The 11,686-nt window shown below is 29.8% G+C and overlaps 1 protein-coding gene and 1 long non-coding RNA gene across 4 annotated transcripts in view; one reads left to right on the forward strand and one right to left on the reverse strand.

Moving 5' to 3' along the window:
* The window catches only part of LOC142226430 (uncharacterized), a 33,207-nt gene extending 24,819 nt beyond the window's left edge, over positions 1 to 8,388 (reverse strand). The window contains exons 1-2 of one of the 3 annotated variants that reach the window (XM_075296448.1): positions 8,129 to 8,388; positions 3,596 to 4,006 (exon numbers count right to left, since the gene is read on the reverse strand). In XM_075296448.1, the coding sequence (XP_075152563.1) occupies positions 3,596 to 3,674 (79 nt within the window). In that variant the 5' untranslated portion in view covers positions 3,675 to 4,006; positions 8,129 to 8,388. Of the gene's footprint in view, positions 1 to 3,595; positions 4,007 to 8,035; positions 8,055 to 8,097 lie in introns of those variants that run through there. The other 2 variants (XM_075296450.1, XM_075296449.1) reach the window with 2 other exon arrangements.
* Positions 1,849 to 11,012, forward strand: LOC142226431 (uncharacterized). The gene is made up of 2 exons (XR_012719680.1): positions 1,849 to 2,134; positions 10,743 to 11,012. It is a non-coding gene; the product is annotated as an uncharacterized LOC142226431 (long non-coding RNA).
* The last annotated feature ends 674 nt before the right edge of the window (positions 11,013 to 11,686 follow it).

The raw sequence follows: 11,686 nt of genomic DNA on the forward strand, positions 1-11,686 counted from the left end.
GAAATTATCTAGAAGGGTTCAATTTCAATAAAATGTTTCTACATAATTAAATTGAATTTCAATTTGAAAATGTTTATTTCATTGGAATTTTTATAAAAAGTCAATGGAACTTTTTTTAGAACTTTTATGAAAATTCAATAAAAATGGAAATTTCATAGAAAATTTTCCAATTGAAATGGGATGTTTATAGAAAATTTCAGTAAAAGTAAATTTTTATATAAGGAGTAGGAATGGGAAATTCCAATAAAATGGAATTTTTAAGGGAAATTCAAATGAAATGTAATTTCCAACGAATTGAAATAGAAAATAACATTGGCATAGAAAATTTATCAAAAATTATGTTAAAATTAATTTTTAATTTTCTATGAAAAATTAATTTGTAAAAAATTCCAACGAAATCGAAATCTTATATGAAATTCTAAAAATATTTTTTCGAAAATTCCAATAAAATTCGCTTTGTATATAAATTCCAACGAAAAATGTTTCATATTAATTTCCAACCAAATGGATTATTACAAACTATAAAAATCTTTTATAGACATTGAAATTTTTATAACAAGCCAATGGATTTTTTTATTTTTTGGAAATTTTATGAAAATTCAATAAAATGGAAATTTCATAGAAATTTTTCCATTTGAAATGGGATGTTTATAGACAATTTCAGTAAAAGTAAATTTTTTATATAAAATTTCATTAATACAAAATTTTTATAGAAAAATGTTATTGATGTTGAAATTTTATAGAAAAATTCCAATAAAATTGAGAAAAATGTACATTGAAAATTTAGAAAAAGGAAAATGTTTGATTGATGAATCTCTCAAAAAATACTCTCAATCAATTCATTTTATAGCTCGTTCTTTATTACATCTTTGTAATGGAAATTTCATAGAATTTTTTCCATTTGAAATGGCATGTTTATAGAAAATTTCAATAAAAATTAATTTTTATAGTAAATTTCAATAATACAAAATTTTTATAGACAAATGTTATTGATATTGAATTTTTATAGAAAAATTCCAAAAAAATTGAATTTCATAGAAGATTCTAATGAAATTAATCTTTATAAAGAAAATTCTTTCGAAGTCAAATTTTAGCAAAAAAAAGTATAATTTTTTTTAAAATATTTTTGATTGTCAATCTCTCATTTGATTGTCTTTCTCCCATTCCCAAAATATATCAATTCATTTTATAGCTCGTTTTTATCACATCTTTATGATGGTCTATATATTTTATAACCACTCCAAATAAATAGAGGTTGAGGGTCTCTAAGAGAGTGTATTTTCTTTGGTGTTGTTCAAATATAGTTAATAATTTTAATGTATGTTCCCAAGCAACTATAAAAAAACATATCCACGACTTTTCCATATCTCCCACAAACAACAACTACTTTGGTTATTTATTAAAACCCAAGCACCACTGTGTCATTCCACTTGCGGATTAGATTAGAATCATTGAAATGGAAAACAATAACAATACCATGAGACAAGGAGACCTGGAGGGACATTCTGAAAAATGCCATGCTTTGAGATTTATAACACCAGATTTAGCTGTTTCCGATGTCATCTAACCAACCACATTTGTTTGGCAATGTTGTTGTTTTGTTTTTGTTTTGTGTTGAGTTTATTGTCGCATTTCTATTGGATTGCTCTGGTTGTTTCATTTCATTTTTTATGGGCCCTTGACGGCTGAAGGTAATCTCAGGCAGTAAATACAAAAATTTTGTTATGTTTTGTTTTTTAGATTTTTTTTTGTGAAACTTTGAATTTTTTTGTGGTACCCTATGTGGGTTATTTTTGGCACCTGTCTGATATGATACAAATATCGAAACTTTTCACAAAAATAGTATATTCTATAAAATACAATTTTGACATAAAATCATTATTATTAATTTTTGCAATAAAATAAAATATTTTTATAAAACAAATTAATGAGGATCAAAAGTCCCCATGGCTAAGATTCGGTTCTCCAACACAGATCACGTATAAGAAAATTTCCTAGGGAAACTGACAGATGATTTGAACCCCGGGACCTATGTGGATTATATTTCCTGCGAATCTAAAATTTTGGGAAAATGGCCTAGTATAGAGAGTATGGTATGATTATATATATTCTCGGCTTATATAAACTTTTGAAGGTAGGTCATTTGGTAAAAAATTATATGATTTCATATACACTGAACAAGAAGCATGCCCGGTCTTTTGTCTTTACTTTAATAATTTTGGTATTGATTCCGAGCCAAAGAAGCGGAGAATAAAAGTGAGGATACTTTTAGGACACAATCCTCTTTTAAATTTTGGTTTGGATTTTGGCTTCTAGGAAGGAAATTTTAATTTTTCGTTTTTTTCAGCTTTTTTTCTTCATATGCTATCAAAGTCCTTTAAAAACGAGTAAAAGACAACTTTATTTTCCAAACTCAGACTCGACTTCCAGTAGAAATTATGATATGCTTCAAGTAAAAAACGTCTTTAAAATAAAGTGTTGCTTTGTAGTCAAAATGCAAAAAGACAACAAATTTAAAGACAATTTCAATTTTAAAGAATTTTTCTGAATTACTAAGGTCAAGTTGACCTTAGCCCAAAAATGTTTTTTAAATCAAATCACTTAATTGTAAGGACAATATGACTTCATTAAAAAGTTTATCGACTTTTGGACAAGGAAAAAATTTTTATATTAGAGAAATGCATCTTCTATGCTAGGCAAAATTTTCATTCGTATTTTAAAGACATGAAATCCTTGACCTCACTACATTATTTTTTTCAGTGTACTTTACGACACTATCGCTTGCATTCCTTTGCAAAATTTAAAGCAAATCAGGCTGAAATTCTAGCTTCTGTGGTCATATTAATAGATATCAGGCGAAAGATATATATGGAAGCTATATCTAAAACTGAACCGATTTCTTCCAAAATCAATAGTAGAACCCTATTGATTTTGGAAGAAATCGGTTCTGACTCAAAACACATACTTGTACCAAAGTTGATAGGACTTAAATTGCGACCTAGACTTTGATCACCAAAATGTGTTCACAAACAGACGGACGGACATGGCTAGATCGATTCAGGGGCCGGGACGGCCCTGAGCAATATTGCCAAAGACACCATATGTCTATCTCGTCTTCTTCTGGGTGTTGTAAACATATGCACTAACTTATAATACCCTGTTCCACAGTGTGGGTCAAAGCAATACAATGTAAAAAATATTTTAATGGGGAAGTTACAAGGATTACTTTGTATAAAAGAGGGAGAGAGGAAAGACAAAGAGAGAATATAGTCAAGGGATTTTTATGCGAAGGACTTAAACCAGTGGGAAAGATTTTAAATAGGTTCATGCTCATGTTATCATAATTAAAATTAACACTTTTAAGACAACTTTGGTATCGTAAATTCTAAAATATTTTTTTTTTTATTTTTTACATAAGTCTCCAATGGCACATATTTTATTGTGTGATAGCATTTCTAATATCATTTATACCTTTGTTCAAGTTTTTTTTAATACTATTTATACATATCATTCATACTATTTGGTTGTATTTAATTTCAAATTATAAAAAAAATATATGTTAAAAACACAACTTGGAGGTTTTGTAAACATTTACCTGATAAGCACTGAGTTGTAATAACAGCCATTAGAACAGCAGTATACAGCATCATTTTATTAGCATTGGTAGTAGCCATATTTCTTGTTTATAATTTTTGGTTTATTTATAATGATGATGATGATAAATTTGTACTTTAGTGTTGTTTTTTTTTTTTTACAAAAAAAATTATCTAATTCTTTTAATATATTCAATTGTTTATATATGCCTGCATATATATTTTGAATTGAATTTTTAAAATCACACTTCACCTGCTTTCGATTAAAGCTAGATCGTGGGTGACTTATGAGTTGTTTGTTTGTTGCTGTTGTTTTTGTTGTGGTTACCGCGCTTAATTACAGTTGACAATGTAATTTTGTATTCAGATCAAATATTTAATTACATTACAGGTATATATGCTTCATAAACAACCTACAAAAACAAAAATGAAAAATGAATACTAATTAGAAATTATTTTTTTATTTGAGGAAGTTGTAAAATTTAAATAAATCTTTATATATAACATATATGATGATATTGAGCTTTTGTTTGGCCCGCTAACCGGGAAAACGGCTTAATAGATTTGAATGAAATTTTGTATGGGTCCTTGTCATTAAACTTAACATGGAATCGGGCAGCACTCAGTGATAAGAGAGAAGTTCACCAATGTGGTATCACAATGGACTGAATAGTCTAAGTGAGCCTGATACATAGGGCTGCCACATAACCTAACCTAAGCTAACCTATGGGTCTATTATTTGGTCTGGAGCTGGTTCGTAGTTATATATCGACAATATTGCCTACACAACCAAAATTAAAACAAGTAAGGAAAGTCTAAAGTCGGGCGGGGCCGACTATATTATACCCTGCACCACTTTGTAGATCTCTAAATTTTCGATACCATATCACATCCGTCAAATGTGTTGGGGGCTATATATAAAGGCTTGTCCCAAATACATTCATTTAAATATCACTCGATCTGGAAGAATTTGATAGACTTCTACAAAATCTATAGACTCAAAATTTAAGTCGGCTAATGCACTAGGGTGGAACACAATGTTAGTAAAAAACAAGTAAGGAAAGTCTAAATTCGGGCGGGGCCGACTATATTATACCCTGCACCACTTTGTAGATCTAAATTTTCGATACCATATCACATCCGTCAAATGTGTTGGGGGCTATATATAAAGGTTTGTCCCAAATACATGATAGACTTCTACAAAATCTATAGACTCAAAATTTATGTCGGCTAATGCATTAGGGTGGAACACAATGTTAGTAAAAAATATGGGAAACATTTAAATCTGAAGCAATTTTAAGGAAACTTCGCAAAAGTTTATTTATGATTTATCGCTCGATATATATGTATTAGAAGTTTAGGAAAACTAGAGTAATTTTTACAACTTTTCGACAAAGTAGTGGCGATTTAACAAAGAAAATTTTGGTATTTAGACCATTTTTGTCGGAATCAGAAAAACATATATATGGGAGCTATATCTAAATCTGACCCGATTTCAACCAAATTTGGCACGCATAGCTACAATGCTAATTCTACTCCCTGTGCAAAATTTCAACTAAATCGGACCAAAAAATTGGTCTCTGTGGTCATATGAGTGTAAATCGGGAGAAAGCTATATATGGGAGCTATATCTAAATCTGAACCGATTTCAACCAAATTTGGCACGCATAGCTACAATGTTAATTCTACTCCCTGTGCAAAATTTCGACTAAATCGGAGTAAAAAATTAGCCTCTGTGGTCATATGAGTGTAAATCGGGCGAAAGCCATATATGGGAGCCATATCTAAATCTGAACCGATTTCAACAAAATTTGGCACGCATAGCTACAATGCTAATTCTACTCCCTGTACAAAATTTCAACCAAATTGGGATAAAACTCTGGCTTCTGGGACCGTATTAGTCCATATGGGGCGAAAGATATATATGGGAGCTATATCTAAATCTGAACGGATTTCAATAAAATTTGGCACACTTGACTATAGTACTAATTGTTCTTCTTGTGCAAAATTTTAAGTAAATTAGAGTAAAACTCTGGCTTCTGGGGCCATATAAGTCCATATCGGGTGAAATATATATATGGGAGCTATATCTAAATCTGAACCGATTTCTTCCAAAATCAATAGGGATCTATTCTGAGCCAAATACATACTTGTGCCAAATTTGAAGTCGATTGGACTAAAACTGCGACCTAGACTTTGATTACCAAAATGTGTTCACGGACAGACGGACATCGCTATATCGACTCAGGAGCCCACCCTTAGCATTTTTGCCAAAGACGCCATGTGTCTATCTCGTCTCCTTCTGGGTGTTGCAAACATATGCACTAACTTATAATACCCTGTTCCACAGTGTGGAGCAGGGTATAAAAAAATTCTTTACAATTTTTTTTTTACTGGAAAGTCAGCATTTCGATTTTATCAAAATTTTAAAAAGTCAATTTTCGGTATTATCATATTTTAAAACAAGTAAGTAAAGTCTAAGGCGGGCCGAGCCGATTATATTATACCCTTCACTACTATGTATACCAAATTGTTTTGGTACCATCTTAACTCCTTCAAAATTGTTGGGAATCGATTTGGACAAAAATTTTTAGACCTTTACAAATAGGTTAAAGACCGTGACCAAGCACAATGTTAGTCAACAAATAGTGAAAATATTTAAATTTAAATCCATTGCATAACTTTTCGCAAATCTGTATTTATGATTTATCGGTCGATACATATGAATTAAAGTTAAGTTAAATTTTAATTATTTTGACGAGTTTTCGACTTAGCATTGGGTATTTTGGTCTTATTTGCCCAAATCAAAAGAACACATATATATGGGAGCTATATCTAGGTTAGGTTAGGTGGCAGCCCGATGTATCACGCTCACTTAGACTATTCAGTCCATTGTGATACCACATTGGTGAACTTCTCTCTTGTCACTGAGTGCTGCCCGATTCCATGTTAAGCTCAATGACAAGGGACCTCCTTTTTATAGCCGAGTCCGAACGGCGTTCCACATTGCAGTGAAACCACTTAGAGAAGCTTTGAAACCCTTAGAAATGTCACCAGCATTACTGAGGTGGGATAATCCACCAGTGAAAAACTTTTTGGTGTTCGGTCGAAGCAGGAATCGAACCCACGACCTTGTGTATGCAAGGCGGACATGCTAACCATTGCACCACGGTGGCTCCCTATATCTAAATCTGAACCGATTTCAACCAACTTCAGTATGCATAAATATTTATAATGTTAATTCTACTCCCTGTGCAAAATGTCACGCATCTCGGAGTAAAACTATGGTCTCTTTGGTCATATATGTGCATATCTGGCGAAAGATATATATGGGAGCTATATTTAAATCTGAAATGATCTGACTGATATTCTGCAAAATTTACGATACACACAAAAATTATGAATATACGAAATTTGAAGAAGATCGGTTGAGCCAAAAAAAGACTCTATGCCAAATTTGAAGACGATCGACTCCGAATTAAATTCTAAGACGATCCGTATACTAAAAGATGGGTCAATGACGGCTCCTTCTTGGCGGTACATAGAAATGCACAAACTTATTATACCCTGTACCACAGTAGTGGTGAAGAGTATAAAAATTCACTATTAATTGAATTGACCGATTTCAGAAAAATTTGTAAACTTCGACTATTGACTTCCTGACTTTAAAACTAAATTTTTCGATTTTATCAAAATTTCATAAGGTCGACTATTGACTTCTTGCCTTAAAAAAATATTTTTTTTTTGGAAATTTGAAAAATTAAAATTTCAAATATTTGACTTTTCCAAAGTCGAATTTTTTTTGCAAAGTCGACAATTGACTTCGCCTTTTTGACATTTTGAGTAATTATCGGCATAACAAATGATCATCACATTTCCATTTCAATCGACATATCGATTTCTTTGGATAAAGATCGACATTGAAAAAATCAAAAGTTGATTAGAAGATTTTGACGACTTTTTTTGAGAAAATATCGCTTAGTCGAAAAATACATTTAACTCCAATTGAAGAAATTTGGAGCCTCTTGGTAATATTGTTGGCCACTATGTGAAACATAAATCGCCATTTTTCAAAACAAAAATATGCTCTTTGTTTGAAGGTGCTTATCGAAGATATACGAGATACATATATTCAATTTGGTGCAATTTTTCTACAATGAAATTCACCGAGGAATTTCATTGTAGCAAAAAAAACTTCCCTAAATCAAGTATAATGGAAATTGGATAAAAGTCACCATTGTTTTTTTTTTTTTTTTTTTGTGTGAAAAAAAATGATCGGAATTCAGGCTCCATTTATACTGAAGAGGATTCTAAATTCATCAGTATATTTATTTTTTGATAGTTTTAGTAGGCCTATTTTTACGAAAATCCAACTTAGTATACGTTGATCACTTAGAATCTTACAATATATAATAAATAATTAAGCAAGAATTTCGAAAAACCTTAAGAAATTTGGTTTGTTTGTTTCTTTTTCTTAAACTGATAATAAAACCAATGACATTACAACTTTATGCATATAACAACAGTCAACGTACTTTTCATTAATTCAATTAAAGAAAATGCTTTCCACTTTTTATTGGATTTTATTCTGCGGGTTTTCGTTTCTTTTTTTTCACTTTATTAGATTTTGTATTGTAAACTTCTTTTTCTATAACACGGAGTATAAACGACACCAGATTCTACAAACTTCACCGGGTAAATAACAACCAATTAATAAGAGTTGACAAACAACAAACGTAACGAATTAATTTTGAAACGAGACGACTTATCAAGCGAACGGTTCAGATGAATCTGAATTTTCAAAATTTTATATTCAAACAGAAAAAAATGTTCAAAAATAAACAACTCAATCGGCCGACAGCAAGAATTACAACAATGAGAGAAGCAATAACAACAACAAAATATAATATAACGATCTCTACCTACGAGTAAATGTGAGTGCGGGTGTGTGTGAATGCATGTGTGTAACTGAGAGTAATAAGAACATCATGCATAGACATTTTAGCCGATCAGAATTCAGTCACATTGAGTGCTAGTGACATATTAAAGCGTATACACCAGAGAATTTTCAAGAGAAAAAATGAAATGGGAGATTAGTAAGCATCAGGGTTGCCAATTTTGCCGATTTATAGGCATTTTGACGATTTTTTACTCAAAAATTTTAAAATGCCGATTTTATTAATTCCGTTCAAAATCGTTTTGAAAGTCGTTCGATTACACTGAAAAGGCAGGAACGAGAGACGGAGAGATACTACATTTGCTAGTTGTCAGTTAAAAAAATTGCAAGTTTTCGATAGAGATTTCTTACATATAGATGATATACTTCATATTACAGCTACAGCATTAAATAAATAGTAATATAGCCAAATTAATGAAAACTTGACAATATATTTGTAATAACTATATCTAAACCCTATTTAGATCGATTAACGGCCATTTTCTTGTAGCTCCGTTAGGCTTTAACTGCCAGTTAACAGAAAGTAAATTGCAAATATCTTCTCTCCGGTTAACTTTAATTGAAAAATTTTCAGCAGTTAAGTTTCTAACTGGCATATGGAATATATATGCAATATGACAGACATGTAGATATCACGGTTTAAAAGTTCGTTAGCTAACGTAGCACTAACGGAGCTTCATGAAAATGGGGGTAATACAGCTAAATTTGAAATTTCAGTAAGATCGGTTAATAAGTAAGCATGTTTGGCCAATTTTCGGCAAGCCGGCCGATACATATAATGACAACTATATCTAATTCTGAACCTATTTGGATAATTTTAGTTTTATTTGATATTATAGAATACTACACTATACCCACTTTGAATAAGAACAAGTTTTTTAATAAAAGTATTATGGCTACGGTTGCCACTTGTGTCAAAAATATTATACCAAACTTTGAAGAAAATTTTACCACAAATCGACCAAATTAAAAAAAAATATTTTAAAGTTTTTGACCAAATTTTTGTGGTTAGTATGAAAAAAATGTTTTTTCTTCGAATGTACGAATGACCCCTCTTATCAGCGACATTTTCTTTACTTAGAAACAAGACGAAAATTAAAATTTATAAAGATGTTGAATTTATAAAAACTATTGTCAAATTTGTATTTCAATAGAAACTTTTCTTACAATTTTATTGCTATAGAAATTTATGTCAAAATTTTATTTCTATAGAAAATTTTCTTAATTTTTAATTGCTGTAGTAAATTTTCTTTAAATTTTGTTTAAGTACAAAATTATCTGAAAATTTTATTTTTGTAGGCAGTTTTCTAAAAATTTTATTTTTATAGAAAATGTTATTAAATTTTATTTCTACAGAAAATTTTCTCAAAATTTTATTTCTATAGAAGATTTTGTTTAAATTTCATAGATAATTTTTTCAATAGAAAATTTAGTCAAGAGTTTATTTCTATAGAAATTTGGTTTATTAAAAAAAACCTCTTATTTTGAAGTTGTGGACTAAATGTTTGTGGTTAGTATAAAAAACTGTTGTTTCTTCGAATGACTGAATGACCCCTCCTATCAGCAACATTTTTTTTTTATTAGAAAAAAAACAAAAATTAAAATTTATAAAAAATGTTGTGAAAATTTTATTTCTATAGAAAATTTTCTCAAAATTTTATTGCTATAAAAAATTTTATTAAAATTTTATTTCTATAAAAAATTTGATCAAAATTTTATTTATATAAAAAATTGAAGCATCTCTTATTTTAAAGTTTTTGACCAAGTTTTTGAGGTTAGTATATATGAGTTGCAATAACGTAAACGAATGATCATAAACTAAATTTAGTTTATGATCATTCGTTTACTATAGTTTGATTACTCGTTTACGTTATTGCCACCGATTCATGCAGTGTGGATGCACTGCCTACTTTATTGTATACCAAAAAGCGGAACTAAACTCTTATAGGCTCTACACATTACGCTCAAAATCTACATTTTCGAGATTTTAAATCTACTTTTTTTAAGACAAATGACAGTTGAAATCTAGTAAAAGTGGATTTTGGAAGTGTAATGTGAATGAGGTATTACTGCTGATGTATTTTTGCCTGGGTAGTTATTTCTCTTATTTGCTATTTTATTAAATCCCAATCAGCTTGGACATTAAAACAAAAATTATATACATAATTGTGTCTTTTTCTTTTTTCTTCCAGAATTTAGAAAATAAAACGGAGTACAAATCCATATTTCGAAGCCTCAAATCCAATTTAACAAGGTTAAAGGCATTCAGACTCTGGTCTCCTTTATGCCTAAAAATTTGCCACATCGTTTTGTAAACATCTCCGCTGTAGCGGAGTTCATAAAAGGCATACTTTTTACAAGATTATTTTGTCCAGATTCTGTTATATGTATTAGGTCATAAATCAATACAAAATTGTAATATAATGTATATTTAAATGAAAACTAAAAAAATTGAACAAATAGATGGTTTCTTTAATTTCACAAGCTTTGGTTGTCCGACAAAAACAGTTAGTTGTTTTAACAAAAAAAAAATGAAATCGTATTGGTTGTGATCGCTAATTTGTCTGTTAATGTGCCCAAATTGTAGTTATCCAAACAATTTTATATATACAGTTTTCACAGACAACAATTGGTTGTTTAGAAACAAATTATGTAGGTTAAATTCCGATAGTAGATGGGACCAAATTATTTGGTTGGCAAAGAAATTGGTTGGCACAACAAATTTGTTTTCTGTGTGTACCCAGTAAAAAAAAAATTGGAAGTTCTTCTCCAGGCACAACTTCAAAAGAACTTCCAAAAATGCTCTCCCAAAGATGTTCTTTATTTTAACTGCACAGGAAGTTCATTTGAGTCAATTATTTTATAACCCGCTTTTTTCATATTTTTAATTGGAAATTTATATTTATTATTTATTATTATATGGTACAAATTATTTAAATTTAGCCAAACAAAATGTTAAATCCTTTCTAGAAAAATTGCGAATTTTTGAAAATATTTGATGACAAACGTTCGAGACAAGCGTTATAATGTATTAAAAATCATAAAAAAATCATAAAAAATTTAAAAATTATTTATTTGTCAAAATATCACAAAAGTTCTTAATTCACATCCAAAACACTTAATTCACCCCACACCT

This window comes from Haematobia irritans, chromosome 2, assembly GCF_050003625.1.
Source record: "Haematobia irritans isolate KBUSLIRL chromosome 2, ASM5000362v1, whole genome shotgun sequence".
NCBI classification, from domain to species: domain Eukaryota; kingdom Metazoa; phylum Arthropoda; class Insecta; order Diptera; family Muscidae; genus Haematobia; species Haematobia irritans.